The 17,697-nt window shown below is 38.2% G+C and overlaps 1 protein-coding gene across 2 annotated transcripts in view; it reads right to left on the bottom strand.

The window, feature by feature from the left end:
- Window positions 1-15,624, bottom strand: part of ddx10 (DEAD (Asp-Glu-Ala-Asp) box polypeptide 10) — a 443,025-nt gene extending 427,401 nt beyond the window's left edge. For both annotated transcript variants that reach the window (XM_039745618.1, XM_039745620.1), the window contains exons 1-3: window positions 15,322-15,624; window positions 6,956-7,016; window positions 2,668-2,798 (exon numbers count right to left, since the gene is read on the bottom strand). In XM_039745618.1, coding sequence (XP_039601552.1) covers window positions 2,668-2,798; window positions 6,956-7,016; window positions 15,322-15,546 — 417 coding nt within the window. In that variant the 5' untranslated portion in view covers window positions 15,547-15,624. The remainder of the gene's footprint in view (window positions 1-2,667; window positions 2,799-6,955; window positions 7,017-15,321) is intronic.
- Between the last annotated feature and the right edge of the window lie 2,073 nt (window positions 15,625-17,697).

Here is a 17,697-nt window from a genome sequence, read left to right as displayed (position 1 = left end):
GTGTTTCTGTAAGAAAAGAGCTTAAATATAGTGATTCCAAATCTTAAACCCATCTTTATTTCCTTCACTGGTACTCTTTAGAAGACAGTTGATAATTTTAAGGGTCTAAAGAGAGTAAATATTAATGGAAACCTAATTAACACAGAAATAATCCTGTGCTGAATGCACAATGCCATTGGCAAAACACATCAGAACGTTGAATGCAAAGAGGCAATATAAATGATAAGAATACATATTCCTAAATACTGCTATATTTTACAAAATAATTCCATCCAAATATCATAACTAAGTCTAAACCCCGTGAAGTAAATAAAACACAGGGTGTGCTGGACTCCTTTCTATGTATAAGAAATGAATTTAGATATACACTGTCAAAAAAAAAAAAGATCAAATGAAAACTGGATGTTAATTGGTATCTATGTTACTGTTTCTTGTGCCATCCCACATCTTGCAGTGAAACTAAAATATCAAAATTCCAAAAAGACCTACATGGCACCATGTTATTACTCCGCTTATATAGATTATTGGATGAAGTAATAACAGTTAATGCATGAAAAGCAGCAACAAATGTCAAAAAATTCCATCAATTCACTTATTCCGGTTAAATGATGCTGGCAAGTCAGTACTTAAAAGCAGTAATAGGCCCAAGACTGGGATTAACCTTGTACAGGGAACCAGTTCAGGTTTGCACCTTTTTAAGCAGTTTTGACACTGCAAAAGATGGAAAAAGAAACGCGTACCCTTTATAATCTTTGCTTACAAAAAATATGACACAGCATTATGTCTTAAAAAACATGCCGCGATTCAGTTTCAGTTACGTAGGATTATTACTGTCAACGAACACCGTACTGCATTGCAAGTGATCTTTAATATGAGTGAACACCAGAAGATTAAATGGATAAATGCATTTTGATGCCTTCTCTAGCTTCTCCATTTGCTTTTTTCTAAGTCAAATCTAACGTCCACAATGCAGATTGGCAGACAAAACAGAGAGACATGTCAATACCAATCTGTGTAGAGGAAACAAGCTACGACTCCAGGTAAGAGGTTTAATCATTTCATTTACCAATATTATGCTCATATATGCATAACTATTGTATTATTTTCTTCAGAAATGATAACATTTTTAAAGCAAACATCTATTATTTAAAAAAAAAACAAAACAAAAGACTGCACTGACAGAGATACTTTTTTAATGCAAGGAAACTGCTGTAAGAGCCAAATCCTATTTAACATTAATGTTAAATTTACCTTAGCTTTGTGCTTAGTTTTAATTTAAATATAATGCAGAAAGACAATTTCCCCTCAGATTAATACACTGTACCAAAATTTTACATAGATAATAGAAAAATCTCTTCCACCCCCTTTAAGTTAAAAATAATGGAATGTTCTTAATGTTAGGTCTGTGAGACAACACCATAGCTCTTAGACTGAAGCTAGAAAGAAACACGAACTGTTAGGCAGAAATGCATGAACAGCATACAGTTCTCTGACCGTATGTACGCAAGTGTGTTAAATGAAATAACAGAAATCTTAAGAAATGTAACCTAGATAACCTAGATACTTAAGCCTCAAGAGATAAGAAGTTCCCCTTTTTGTGCGTTATATCAACTTTTTTCGTAATTTTGTGTGAACTGTTTGGTTTAAATTTCACTTCTTCTCCTTTCAGCTGCTCCCGTTAGGGGTTGCCACAGCGGATCATCTGTCCGCATATTGATTTGGCAAAATTTTACACCGGATGCCCTTCTTGTCGTAGCCCTCACCATTTATCCAGGCTTGGGACCGGCACAAACAAACACACTGGTTTGTGCATCCCCTGATGTTTGGTTTAAATTTCACTAAAATCATTTAAAATTGGTAACTGCATTTGAACTATTTGGAGACCCTCAACAAACACAGTTATATCACCTATAAAGTCAAAAGTTACAGAAAACAGAACTTGCCAACATAACCTTGTAACACAATGTGGAGGATTTTAATGTTTACTAAATACTACTTCATGTATACCTTGCTCACATTACTATAAATGATCATACAATCATCTCTGCCACAACTTATGCATTCCTCAGCTGTCATAGTTTTCAAAACATTACATGTGGAAGTATCTTAGATACATTATAATGAGAAGTTGAGGAGTCACTGGAAGTTCTGAAATCACTAACTTTTGGTGAGGCCTCCCAGATTACCATGCTTCCATTACATATTTCTCTTCTCCATTCTGCTTTATTGATTTCTTTCAAATTAAGCTATCATTAGGTTCACGAGAGTCTCCTATTAATGATACCTGCATTACCTCCAAACACGACTGCAAGCTATTTTTGAAACAATTAAAAAAAAAAGTGAAATGAAATGCAGGAGGCACTTGTTTACAGGAATCTTCATCCACTGGGAAGCAATTAAAAGAAAGGCATATAACAAAAGAAATGTGGATGTTCAGCACTAAATACTTAATATAGTGAGCAATATTTAAATATTATTAAAATCTGTAAAGTAAGCCTGGCCTGAACAAATTGTAATTCCTGTTTATAATATTTAGATTAAACAATTAAAAGGGAAAAGGAAACGATTTGTCAATGAAGTTTTACAGTGTTTATGTAATGTAAAAACAAGTCTCAAAAATATATTTCACCTAGAGAATTACTATATAGAAGTAAAAAAGCTACTTACAGGTACAAGAAAAGCGAGTGTTTTGCCAGAACCAGTCTTTGCCGCGCCCAAAATATCCTTCCCCTGTAATGCTAAGCCAATTGTTTGCTTTTGAATTTCTGTAGGAGTTCGATATTGTGCTTCCAATAATCCTGTTAAAAAAACATAGCCCAATGTTTATATATTTCTGTAGTATTTTTTTATTTATTTATTAAATAGTCATGCAAAAACTTAGTACCCTCCTACAGAACTTTGACAGTGTGGATTAGCTCCATGCTACCGATTGCATCCCAGGAGTCTCTTGAACCTGCTACCACCAATAACATATCCAAGGATGAGCCAGAGGATGAGGACACTCACACAAAGCAAGAAGTAAGGGCATAAAAGTGCTTCTTTAAAAACAATCAAATACAAATAGTGTTCAAAAGTGCAGTGTATCAAAAACTAATAAATAAATAATTCATTAAAACAGTGGTTATCAGTGAGATAAGATCAGAGTTAAAATACAGTCGTTAGTGTTCTGTCTACTCCTGGATGAGCCCAACACAGCACTTTCTTCATTAACTCGGGTCACCCAAAACTCACTCAGCCAGCGGAGACTCAGCAGCCACGTCCTCACTACCCATCCCCCTTCTTGTCTTCCTTCACACTCCCACAGGTCATTCCTCTGACCTCTGGGGAGGACCCCCACCCCATGTTCACACCCACACTACACAAATAATCAGTGAGGCAAACCAGCGCCTAGAATGCCAATCCATAGCTCCTTCGTAGGGCCCATGACTGTGCTGCCTTTCCTCATTAGTTGGCTGGTTCCTGCTGCCAGATATTTCTCTCACAGGTCTTCCATTTTGCTCTTGATTCTTTCTTTCTTGTTTCTGTCTTGCTCTCTACATTTATACAATGGGCAAGGTTGCAGGTGCTATTGCCCGATTCCTGCCTAGGGATTATAAAGAGATAATCAGACCAACTGCATGTGCCAATAAGGCAATGCATGGTCAGCTGACTGCTTTGAACCAACCGGGAGAATCTTTTCTGCAGATCGCTTGCACCTGCTCCACTCCCCAGTGCGAGCATGTCAGTTATTTATTTACTTGAAAGATGCCAACAAGCCACTTGCATTCTTTTCATCAATACAAGGAGACTGAAAATGCAACATTAACTTCTGCATTACTGCAACAGGTTTCTAATAATCTGAAAACATGATCTCCTAACAAACACAACAGGGATATAATAAACCGTATTCAGAGAAAGTTAGAACACATACATCTACAGGGTGGGCCATTTATATGGATACACCTTAATAAAATGGGAATGGTTGATGATATTAACTTCCTGTTTGTGGCACATTAGTATATGTGAGGGGGAAAACTTTTCAAGATGGGTGGTGACCATGGTGGCCATTTTGAAGTCGACCATTTTGGATCCAACTTTTGTTTTTTCAATAGGAAGAGGGTCATGTGACACATCAAACTTATTGGGAATTTCACAAGAAAAACAATGGTGTGCTTGGTTTTAACGTAACTTTATTCTTTCATGAGTTATTTACAAGTTTCTCTTTGTTTACAGCCATTGACATGTCGCAGAGGTTAACATGTGAGGAGCGGATAGAAATTGTGTTGATGTCTGGTGAACGCAGTAACCGGGTCATTGCAGCAGATTTCAATGCAAGACACCCTACAAGACCACCCATCTCCCATGCTACAGATAGCAAACTGCTTGCTAAGTTTCGTGAAACTGGTTCAGTGTTGGATTTGCCAAAATGTGGACGCATGAAAACTGTCACTAATGAAGAAACATCAGTGGCTGTCCTAGCTTCATTCAGCAAGAGCCCACAGCGTAGCACTCGCTGCATGTCACTGGAGAGTGGCATTAGTCGAACATCTCTTCGGCGGATATTAGCTACTCACAAATGGCACCCTTACAAACTCCAGCTACTGCAGCATCTCATCGAGGATGACCCAGATCGCCGCACTGAATTTGCAGAATGGGCAAAACAAAAATTGGAACAGGACCCTCAGATTTTGTTCAGTGATGAGGCAAATTTTTATGCGAATGGTGAAGTTAACAAACAAAACCACTGCTATTGGTCTAACACTAACCCACATTGGATAGATCCCTCCAAGACTGTTGGAACAAAAAAATTGATGGTATGGTGTGGTATATGGGGTACAAAGATAGTGGGGCCATTCTTCATCAATGGAAACCTCAAGGCCACTGGATATGCGAAATTACTACATGATGATGTGTTTCCCTCTTTATGCACTGAAGCTGGCACGTTCCCTGAGTTTTTACAGCAAGATGGTGCTCCACCACATTATGGGTGTCAGGTCCGAGCATTCCTAGATGAACAGTTTCCTGGAAAGTGGATTGGTCGTCGTGGGCCAGTTGAATGGCCCCCAAGGTCTCCCGATCTGACCCCCTTAGACTTTTATCTTTGGGGTCATCTAAAGGCAATTGTCTATGCTGTGAAGATATGAGATGTGCAGCACCTGAAACTACGGATACTGGAAGCCTGTGCTAGCATTTCTCCTGCGGTGTTGCTATCAGTGTGTGAAGAGTGGGAGAAGAGGGTTCCATTGACAATCCAACACAATGGGCAGCACATTGAACACATTTTATAAGTGGTCAGAAACTTGTAAATAACTCATGAACTAATAAAGTTACATTAAAACCAAGCACACCATTGTTTTTCTTGTGAAATTCCCAATAAGTTTGATGTGTCACATGACCCTCTTCCTATTGAAAAAACAAAACTTGGATCCAAAATGGCCACCATGGTCACCACCCATCTTGAAAAGTTTTCCCCCTCACATATACTAATGTGCCACAAACAGGAAGTTAATATCACCAACCATTCCCATTTTATTAAGGTGTATCCATATAAATGGCCCACCCTGTATAATAAACTCGAATAAGTGATATGTACAGTATAATATTTTTATATCATTTTTTATACATCCATCTCAAATGTTCAAATGACTGAGTGGGTCTGAAATGTCTGGCCATTTTTTAGTTTATTGTTTCCAATACACATACATGTACTTCAGAACAACAGTTTATGTTAAAAAATGCAAACTTTTCTCAATGAATACGAGTTATACATATAATACCGCACAATGATTTGCATAGGAAGTTTACAAATTTCAAATAATTTGCAGCACTGCTCTCTCAGTAAGTTACATGAACATAGTCTATGGCCTAGTTTATGTATTGTTCCTAACAAAAACTTTTCTTATTAGCAAGAAAGACATGAGGCATAAGTTAATCAGAAAAAACAACACTTGATTCTGGAGACATCCAATGTAGTATGGCAATTAAGAAAAAATGGATGTAAGCAACCCTGGCACAGATACAGTAGAAATAGCAACACTATGCCATTTTCCCACATTTTCAGTGTTGTGGCACAATACAGTGGATAGGCTTACAGACTGGTTAACAGCTGTGCATAGCAGACCCCAAAAAAGTTATAGATTTTTAACTTACTTCCACAACTGGAAGGGTGAAAATAGTACTGTTGAATTTAAACAAAGAAACTATACACATTTTTGACAGTAATATGAATAATGCCCTTTGGTGAAGTACTTGTTTACATATTAATCTATGGGTTATGTTGTACTTGACCTACATGAACACATAACTCATCCATCCATTTTCTAAATGTTCTTTTTCCAACTGTATAATGAATGGCTATTCTAACAGCATCAGGAGGAAAAAAAGAAGTAGAATCAGTCCTTCCCAGAATATGAATCCATCACAGAACACATTCCTGCACACCACACACTCACTCATACGAGGCCAGTTTAAATTGGCCAATTAACCTAACAAGAATACATATTTTATGATACCAGCATATCCAGAGAACAACCTACAAATTTCATACAAACAGGTACAAGGATAGGAAGCTATTAGGAAGCAGCACTAACCAATGCACCACCATAGAGTACTTGTAAAGAAAATGTACTTTAATACAAAAATGAGTAAATAAAATGCAAAAACAACAGCCTTTTGACTTTAAGTTACTAGACTGAATTGTAAGCATATTCCACCTACCTGAAGGCAATGAGGTGTTTCACTTTTTTTAGTAGCAATAAAGTATCTGTATGACTGTTTATCCTATCATTTCAACACTTTAACTGATGAATGTCATTTTCAGTACTTACATCAAAATTAAAATGTTTATTGTCAGAAATATATAAATAAGAATGGGCAGAATTAGAAAATTTATGCCAAGCTATGTAACTGCAAAAGTAAAACACTGAATGTTTATTCTCCTACAGGTCATGGATTCTGCTTCAGTTTAAATGCCTACCTGTCACAGTTTTCTTTGACAGAGGAAAATCTGAAAACTTCAACACTTCATTAGGATTAATCTGCAAAAAAAGACAAAACACACTATTTCAAATGGTTGAATTTAGTTTCAAGGAAAAGAGAACACAAAAGAAGTAATTACATTGAACCATCATACAGAATGCCACTCATTTACAGTATTTGAAGGAAAATATCACCCAAATTTCAACATCTTAATCAATTTTGAAAAGAGTCAATGAGCTTTAAAAAAAGCAGACTTTTACTTTGGTAAAACACAATGTAGGCTTATCCTAGACCTGTTAATATGCAAGCCTTGATCTCAAGAAACAAAGCTTAAATAAAAACACAACAATTTCTATGCAACACCTTCAAAGGAAACTTCTCCAACAACATAAACAAACATAAAGCTGTACATATTAATAACCTCATTAATATTTGCCATTTTAAAGTAAGTTGGAAATGAAAGTGCTTTCATAATGCAAACTGGCTTATCATCTCTTGAATGAGGAGGAAGATTGTTGTATATAGTTAAAAAGCGACAACTCCAGTCTTCTCCACAGGTCTCTCCTATTGGACATTGACAGTCATTTCTCTTTTTTGTTTTCCCTACTAAATCATATATAACTTTGTAAATTAAAATTGTAAATGAAACTGCCAGGCAACATAGTTCCTAGTTAGCTTCTCTTGGTGTTATATCCATACACAAACAAAAACAAATATAATTAACAGCGAAATATATAAGACACGACGCAATCCTAACATATACTGCCAAAGAGAATAAAAGTACGTTATAGTACTGAAAAACACAGATATGTAAAACAATTTGCAGAACTGCACCTTTTAGTCAGTGTGAAATTGGTGTTCTATACTATCTGTAATTGTGTGGGGGGAATCAAATCCTTACTTATAGGATCTGTTCAATTTTTTTTTTCAAAAATATGGCAATATTCAATTAATACAATTTTAAAATAAACATTTATATCAAGAGGAAAAGGGACATGTTCCTTTTTCTTCCTCCTATTTTTAAACATGCTCTTGGCTCACCTCTCTATCTCCCAGGTTAGGAATGAATTCTGTTTTATTTTGTTTTATGTTTTTACTGCTTTCTCTTTAAACTAATTTTATAGTTTGACTATGAAGGATAGATGGATGGACTATAAAGTCCTTTGTTGCATACTTTTGACTTTTTCAAATAAAATAAATAAAAAAAAATAAATAAATAAACCTTCGGACATGAATGTGAATAACCTTTGCACCCTAGGAACCAAATAACCCAAACTATTCTATAACATTTCAGTAATTATTTACTGCTCCGATACTGATCTTTCTTATAATAAAATAGGTCATTATGATAGCAAATGACAAGAAAAATTCATAATTAATTGTAGAACTAGAGTATTGAGGGTTCCTCTAGAATGCCTCTTTCTCTTGCATGATTTTAAATGCAAAAACAAATTAGCACATCGTCATCTCATAACGGGATTAAGTTTTGAGTTTGATGTTTTTCTGACAAGCGGTTTTAGCTCTAGACCATCCTCAATAAACTGTGACACGCACACACACCCATCATCGAGATATATCGATGTTTTCAGTATCAGGGACCCGAAACGTCAACATCCATCAAAAACCAGAGATCAACATTTTTGACAAATCTAAGGTTTTTGCTCCTCTCCCATAGATGATAGGATATGATGGGGGACGCCGCAAAGCAAAAATAACTGAAAGAGATAATTGTCAGGGTGACTGGAATCTTGAATTATATGTCCAGCACATTTCCTAACTCCTTATGTATACAAGTCCTCAAAAAAGTTCTGTTTCAAGGCTACAATACGTTCTGCTCATTGAAAGACACGCTGCGGTTTATATTTTGAGTGAGCAGATACCAGAAAGATATGGAGTGAGAAGGCTTTCAATGATAACTCTGGGAGAGATTGAACCAGCACAGACTGGAACAGGTAAATGTTTTGTGTTAGTGGAGAAAAATCGTACGCTGTGGAGCTTTTTTGTTAACAGAAATTATGTGGAAAGTGACACAATTTAGATCTGTGGAACAGGAGGTGAGAAGTGACCCCTAAAATCATTTCTAGTATTTAGTACTCAAGTATTTAATTTAAGATTGTTGAGTGTGCACCACCGAGTCATCTAATCTGCATCCCTCCAATATAGCATCTTAATTCTGTGCGTAGCCAGGTCAGTCAAGTTGGTGTCTTCAGCAAACTTGACCAGCTTAATATAAGGGACACTTTAGATAGCCATAGTGTAAAAAGAAAAAGAAGAGGAGAAAGAACACAGCCTTGAGGGGACCCTGCGCTCAGAGTCAGGACTTTCTGATGGATATGTGACCAGCTTCACTATCAGTTGTCTGTTTCTTAAAAAGTCAAAGATCCACAGCCATGTAGCATAGCACAAATACATAATGTTTGCCTTAGAGAAGCTCTGGATTGATTGTGTTGAATGCAAAACTAAAATTCACAAATAAGATTCTGGCACAGTGGTTGAAGAGTCTAAATGCTGCAAGATGTAGTGGAAAAACACGTTAACTGCATCCTCAACTGACCTGTTGACACTGTAAGCCAACTGCACAGAGTCAGAATGATAACCTGTGACAGATTAGACATGCTGAAGAATTAGATGTTCACATTTTATTTTACAAAGTAATGAGCAGAAGAGAAAGATTTTAGAATAGAAATGTTTATTGTCACATACACTAACTATACTGTGCATGAAATAAGAATAAGGAAATAAGATTATGTATAAATAAATTAATAAGAATTATAAATAAGTGTAGAGAAATAAATACAGTAAATAAGAAAACCAACTGCAAAACAGAACTGTACAGACATATACTGATTGTGTTAAATAGACAATGCTTAAAACCTATCAGTGTTTTTAATGCTAAGGCTGATGGGTACATGTACAAATATTATATAAAGCATATTTGGGTGCTGTTCACCATACACAATGAAAATTATATTCAAAGAAAAATCATAAAAACTTGATATTTAAATAAACAAAGAAAGATATCAAAAAAAACATTAGAATGGGCAAGGCAGTCTGATACAATGTTAAAGATGAACGTGGATGTAAAAATGCCATAATACAATGTGCGGGATTTGAATGTGCAAACCCAAAGTGTTAAAGCCCAACTCCTCTGCCACATGATCACAATATTTGCCAAACTACACTCCAATATTAAGAAATGGTGAGCTTTGTTGGACTGCATGGTCTGTTCTCGTCTAGATTGTTCTAACGTTAAGCATCCAGATTTAAAATTCTTGTCTGCTGCTTCTGCTGCCTTTTAGCAGAGTCTAAGTTTTAAATACACAAAGCGAGCTTCTGAATTTGCAAACAGTCCGAACTGAACCACCGCTCTCATCAGGCTTCCAAGAAGCTGACTGCCTTATCCAAACAATTTGAAACTGTAGATCTTGTGCAAGTGTTCTAGCTTCACACAAAGACCCTAAATCAAGAACTTTTAGGGTCTGCCAACAAGATACTCCCACTGCTGAATGAATAAGGGCTCGGTCCAGTATGTGTGGCTTACTTCATAGCTATAATATCTCCCAGCAAGCATTTTCAATTGGGCTTTTTACTTCTTAAAGCAAAGCCATAAACTCACTCACAGTAGCTATCTACACCCAAGGCACATCTTTCTCTAGACTACAAAAACCTTACAATGCACTTTTGATTAGCATGAAGTCAGAAACACCGTCTTAAGAATTTGACATTTTTGCATTATAAAGTCCATACCAAAATAATGTGCAGACAAAAACACAAAGCAAACTGCAACACCCTGAAATTGAATTACTTGTGGTGAGGAGATATTCATTTTAACATAACTGGTTACCTGAATATTCTTATCATGCATCTCTGAGCAAATGCTAACTGACACTAACATCTATCACAGTTTAGCTTAGAAGGCCATATAGACTCCAAATGCTCAAATCATGACTGAAATCTCTGTATTTTGAAAATGGCTTTTATAAGTACTGTATGTAGCGCTGCTGCCTCGCAGTTAGGAGACCTGGGTTCGCCTTCCGGGTCCTCCCTGTGTGGAGTTTGCATGTTCTCCCCGTGTCAGCGTGGGCTTCCTCCCACTGTCCAGAGACATGCAGGTTAGGTGGACTGGTGATTCTAAATTGGCCCTAGTGTGTTCTTGATGTGTGGGTGTGTTTGTGTGTGTCCTGCGGCGGGTTGGCACCCTGCCCGGGATTGGTTCCTGCCTTGTGCCCTGTGTTGGCTGGGATTGGCTCCAGCAGACCCCCGTGACCCTGTGTTCGGATTCAGCGGGTTGGAAAATGGATGGATGGATGTATGTATGTATGTATGTATGTATGCGAGTCTGGCAGGCACAGTGGTTGTTGCATTGCTGACTCACAAACCCAGGACGCTCAGATCAAACCCTGGGCCTGTCACTGTTTCTGCAGTCTGAACATTCGCTCAGGGTCTACATGGGTTTATTCCTGTGCATCCTGTTTTTCTCCTGCATCTCTTCCTGTATGATACTATGCGTGTTTGTGTTCTACGCTTTACAGGCTTCAACATTCTGGCCGACACTGCTAGATAAACTCAAGCTTGCCACTAGCTAAAAGCTACATGAAGCTTTTTCTCTTGATGGATGGTTGAACATCCTTCTATTTGTGCATTGCTGAAGACTCTTCTTCTAATTTGGGGTCACTGCCTATCCCACAAACAGCACTTGAGCACAAGGCAGCTACCAGCCGTGCATGGATCAACAGCTAGTCACAGGGCACAGTCGGCATATTAAGTTATTTTTGAATGACCAATCAATCTAACCTGCACATGTCTGGAATATGGAAATACTCAGAAAAACCACACTCGGAGACAAAGAGAATGTAATAACTTCTCATAGGATATTCTCAGGTCTGCTTTGAAAAACAGGAGTCTGGAGGCATGAAAGAGTAGTACCAATTACAGTAAAAACTGAACATTTCTTTCTGGATAAACTGTTTTATTTAATGTTTGTTCTAACTAAATACAGTGCACTGTTTAAGATCTTAATTCCAATGTTCTTTATGAAATGTACTACATAAAACATAAATTGACATCTAAATACTCCTATTTACAAAGCATCATGGAAGGTGGATAAGAATTTCTACCTTTGCTCTCCTCTAGGATATGAACAGCTTTATTAACCCCAACAACCACCATGCAACTTTGGTTTTGTTGCAATTCTCTCTTTTCATCTAGGCTTGGGACTAACAGAAGAATAAGAATTCTGTTTGTAAAAGTATATTTAAGTATCTAGCTACATATACAAAATGCTATGGTTTGTCCATCTATCATGTGATTACTTGTGAACTAATGGGGCTGGAAGCTTGATTTTGGTCTTAATTGAAAGCAAAGGGCATGATGTGTTCTGGAAATTCAAAAAAGATTTATGCAACAGCAACCTGTTGGCCATGACCTGTATGCATGTAATTACAGCAAGTGATTGCCACCATAATGGCAGAAAGAAAAAGAGCAGCTGCAGCACCTGCTGAGCTACAAGAATATTGCAGAAGATTAAATGATAAAAAAATGAGAAAGAATAAGATGATAGGATGCTGCAACACTGACAAGCAGCAAGTATGTCTGAATATACCCTGATTTGTTCAATATATTGAAAAAACTATTTTATATCACGGCAACCTGCTGGCCACTTTACTGGTGACCCAAAGAGTTTATTGGAATAAAAGCATGGTCCACACAATCCCATCTATTGATAATCCCCCAAGATTTGATAAACACATGTTCAGAATTCAAAAAGCCAGAGTATTGCGTTTATTAATCATTGAACTTCACAGCAAAGTTACCTATGGTCATGAGTTTACAATAATGTGATTGAAAAACAAAGTGCTAACTACCATAATGACAGAAGGAAAAAGAAGTGACATCTTCTGAGCATCCTGCAAATCACAGAAGGCAATTAAGTGATGACGAATGATAATAAAAATAAAAAGATAAGACGCTAAACCACATTGCCAAGCAAGAATTAATCCAAAAAACTTTTTACACCCATACATCAATGTTTCTTTCAAGACCACAATCAGTAATGTGAACAATGTCAAGTCGTAATTTTTAATGTGCTGCCAAAATAGAAAAGCTCCACTTGCTCTAGATGAGCCACCAGAAGTAATAAACATATTATGATGCCTAGAGGAACTAAAAGAATCAAATATTTACAAAACACAAGTACCACCAAATACTCCCTTATCTTTAACTTGGCTTTTATTTGAATTTTACTTTAAGACTAAAGGTCTGTGTGTTCTGCGGTGGGTTGGCACCCTGCCCAGGATTGGTTCCTGCCTTGTGCCCTGTGTTGGCTGGGATTGGCTCCAGCAGACCCCCGTGACCCTGTATTTGGATTCAGCGGGTTAGAAAATGGATGGATGGTCTGTGTGTTTCAGCAGTAATATAAATACTGTATACTCATTTTAGCCATTGTGCGACTGATGGGTCTTCTCCAATTATAAGTCTATCTTTGAGGTAAGGTCGCTATTTCAGACAAGGAAATTAAATGTTAAGGTAATAGTACTCGGTGATCACAGAACCCGAGAGTGGTAACATGTTGCATGTTGATTAGTACATGCAGTTCAGAATTTCACTGTATTCTATAAATGTAAAACAGTCAACCCTTTGAACCTATGAATATTTCTGTGTCACATTAATATAAATCTGCCCTTCCTCACTCACTCAATCAATACAATGGTTTAATTTGGTTTCATTAGACTACATCACATCTAATCACCCACCTTCAAACCTGTTCAACCCCATGGAAGACTGCAAGGAACCAGGGCACGAACCAAGAAACAAACCCGGCAAGGCGTGCAATTCCACTGGAGGGCAGAGTCCCTCTCATTTCCACAATTTGTCACAACAGACCATGCTTTGAAAGTAAACTGCTCAAAAAAATTAAAGGAACACTTTGAAAACACATCAGATCTCAATGGGAAAAAGAAATCCTCCTGGATATCTATACTGATATAGACTGGGTATTGTGTTAGGAACGAAAGGATGCCACATCGTTTGATAGAAATGAAAATGATCAACCTACAGAGCCCTGAATTCAAAGACGCCCCAAAAATCAGAGTGAAAAAATTATGTGGCAGGCTAGTCCATTTTGCCAAAATTTAATTGCAGCAACTCAAAATTGTACGCAGCACTTTGTATGGCCCCTGTGTTCTTGTATTGTAAGGCTCTGGCAGTGCTCATCCTGTTCCTTCTTGCCCAAAGGAGCAGATACTGGTCCTGCTGATGGGTTATGGACCTTCTATGGCCCTCTCCAGCTCTCCTAGAGTAACTGCTTGTCTCCTAGAATCTCCTCCATGCCCTTGAGACTGTGCAGGGAGACACAGCAAACCTTCTGGCAATGACACGTATTGATGTGCCATCCTGGAGAAGTTGGACTACCTGTGCAACCTCTGTAGGGTCCAAGTATCGCCTCATGCTACCAGTAGTGACACTGACTGTAGCCAAATGCAAAACTAGTGAAGAAACAGTCAGAAAAGATGAGCAGGGAAAAATGTCAGTGGCCTCCACCTGTTAAACCATTCCTGTTTTGGGGGTCATCTCATTGTTGCCCCTCTACTGCACCTGTTGTTAATTTCATTAACACCACAGCAGCTGAAACTGATTAACAACCCCCTCTGCTACTTAACTGACCAGATTAATATCCCATAAGTTTCATTGACTTTATGCTATACTCTGATTAAAAAGTGTTCCTTTAATTCTTTTGAGCAGTATATTTTGTAAAGCATTTTCGTGACAGCGCATAGAACAAGCAGCACAATCAAAATAGAGGGCTTACATCAACAGGGATGTTACTTTAACTTGGCAATCACTGACCTTGTTCTGTTCCTATCGGTTCACTACTCTAAGCTACTTCACCGTATGTCGCAAACAATTTTACAGTGCCAAATGATTGCAGCTTATTTCTCCTACAATAGATAATCCGTTAATTGTATATCTTGGAAATTATAACATGGTCACTCTCTTTGATAAGGCTTCAATTTTCGACCCGATCTACTCCGTAACAGGGCTGGCAATGGGCTACTAAGTTAATGCCGTCAGTGGTAATGGTATTCGTAGTAGTGTAGTCACGTGTACACAATACAGGCAAAGTCTTCCTCTCAACAAGCAAATCTGGTACAAGACGAGAACTTGTCCATCACGATGAGCTCACAACTTAATCTACAAGTCTCAAGGACAATGACTTTTAATGTGTAATTTTTGTCGAGTGTTATTTTTAACTCGATTCGTCACGATTGCCAACACGTATCCCGCATGATACGGACCAATTAAATACAAACGCTACAATTTAAGAGCTATTCTAAGATTGAGGATGTATTGCGGGTTCACTGATACCTCAGAATACCGCTGAATCAGTTTGTTGATCGTTTCTCTCTCCACTTGCCACTCGGGTTTCTTTTTCTTCTGATTCCTTGCAGTTTTCAATTTGTTTTTGGTGTGGTCGTATCTTTTTTTCCATTTCTCGAAGTTTTTTACTGGATCTTGCTTGTCTGCAGCTTTGAAACCCTTCTTCTTATTTTGGAATGTATCCGCTTTACTCGGTTTAGTTACCGCACTCATGTTGAGGCATGAGACTGAAAACAGCGTGCAGAACCTGCGGAAAAGTGGATAGCGGACGTCGCTGTTTAGTGACGTCACACCGCGGCGCCACGTTTTATTTAAAGGCGCAGTGGGTTGAATGGTTAAAAAATGGTTTAGTGGCCAAATGCATCGTCAGCAGTGTGGATAAGATTCAAATTCTTAAGAACAACTACTCCTTAAACTTATGGGATGTGTAGGCAACACGTGTAGTTTAAGTTGTAATTTAAATTAAACGTCTGGGATTTACCTCTCTATGAGAGAGACACCTCATCACCTGCTAGTTCTATGTGCGGCGACGCGTCCGTCATATTGGAACGGTCGAAATCGTCTTGTAAACATATACACGTGTGTCGAGACAGCTGAGTTTCCATGCTAAAATCAACTGTACCGTTTTTATATTTGTTAGTTTATTATAATCCCTAAACATATCTCCATATTAAAAGCTAATTTTCCAATGTATGTGCTCTATTAGCCGTAAAACATTTTCAGTGGCGCTTTCCTTCTGTATTGGGTTCTTTAGTGTACCACACGCTCCACATGCTCACTAGATGTCGCTGTTGTACAAAATAAGCTTCAATACTAGCCGTGTTAGCGAAATGTTTGTCTCGGCAGATGATAGCCTCCACCCTGGAGCTCCAAGTAGGTGGGTTTGACTCCAAAGGGAGCCAATAGAATTTAGCTGCCGACCGGTACAGCTCCGCCCGGTCACACTATGAGTAGATTAGGGTTGTGCTGCATTCCCGTGGACCTCGGCTTCGGAGCGGGAGTAAAAGGCAATAATAGTGAGCGCACACGGGCGAGTCAAGCAAGGCGTCTTCTATATATGCAATATACATAGGAGAAGTCCTCACTGGTTTTAAAAAACGATCCCTTTTTTGTAACTAAATATTTTGAAATATAACGAAGCAAGTGTTACCCAACTAGTCTGTCACTTCTAAAGATTTTTCTCCCTTAAGAGCAGTTTTGTGGTCCCCAGAGCAAACCTAAACTGCACCTTGCACAAACTTTCCTGATTATACATTCGGCTTCCTACTAGTTACATTCTCATTAAAACAGACATTATATTTATTATTTGACTTGTTTGTAGATGTGCAGTTTTGTTTTTTTTAACCTTATGTAATTATAAGTTAGTGGTGAATATAAATGTTTCAAACTATACAGCCCACAAGACACATACGTGCCACACGTGGATTAGAGAAAATCTGCTTGGTTTGCTGCCTGTTTAGACAATCGCAGTAAGTAACGAGCACGGAACAATCCTGGACCGTCCTTTTGGAATTTATAAATACCAGCCATACCACTATTTTAAATTTCAAAAAGGAGGGCATCGTCATGAATAACAGGACGCCTGGTCACCCTTCATCAATTCATCTGTTTATGTACTATTGTTTTTAAAAAGATATTAATAGAACAACTCTGAATGACTGTGAACTGCGTGCTACACCAAAATCCCAAGTGCCATATAAATGGGAGAGTGGGAATGTGGTTGGCAGGGGTGTAGCACAGAACTCTAGGCCCTATACATAAGCTGTCTCTCTGGGACCCTTCCTCTCGAAAAGCAAACTTTTCATTCCAGGCTTCAAGGGACCCCCACCCATTGGGCCCTAGGTAATCATTACCCTCTTTCTCCCCACTACGATGCCCATGGTGATTGATAGCACATGTAACCTTAGGTTATCCCTGGTTGATGAAAATTATCTGTGTTGTCCCCAGCGACCACTTCCAGTTTCTTCAGAAAGGCAGGGTGGTCTTGCCTGTTTTCCTTCACTGAACTGATGCTGCAAACACATTCCAGGTCTTGATCTCAGTTTTGAATTTTTCGCTCCAAGGGTTCTCCACAGTGCTTCTCCAATCTGCATGGCCCCTTGCCTTTGTAGTTTTATCATGGGTACTGCTTCACATGGCTCAATTGGGGTCAGTGGCATTTCAATCTGCCACACCTTTTCCCAGCTTCATGAGCCCAAAACTCTGTTACCATCTGCACACCCAAACCAATGGACCATAGCAGATGGAGAGGTCATGGTGATGTACATTTAGCGGTCTCTCAGCTGTCTTCATCCCTGTACTGATGCTGCAAATGGCGTTCCAGATCCTGGACTCTCAAGCAACTCCTCAGAAGAGCCAGGAAAA

This window comes from Polypterus senegalus, chromosome 2, assembly GCF_016835505.1.
Source record: "Polypterus senegalus isolate Bchr_013 chromosome 2, ASM1683550v1, whole genome shotgun sequence".
NCBI classification, from domain to species: domain Eukaryota; kingdom Metazoa; phylum Chordata; class Cladistia; order Polypteriformes; family Polypteridae; genus Polypterus; species Polypterus senegalus.
This window is presented reverse-complemented; position numbering and strand designations above follow the sequence as displayed.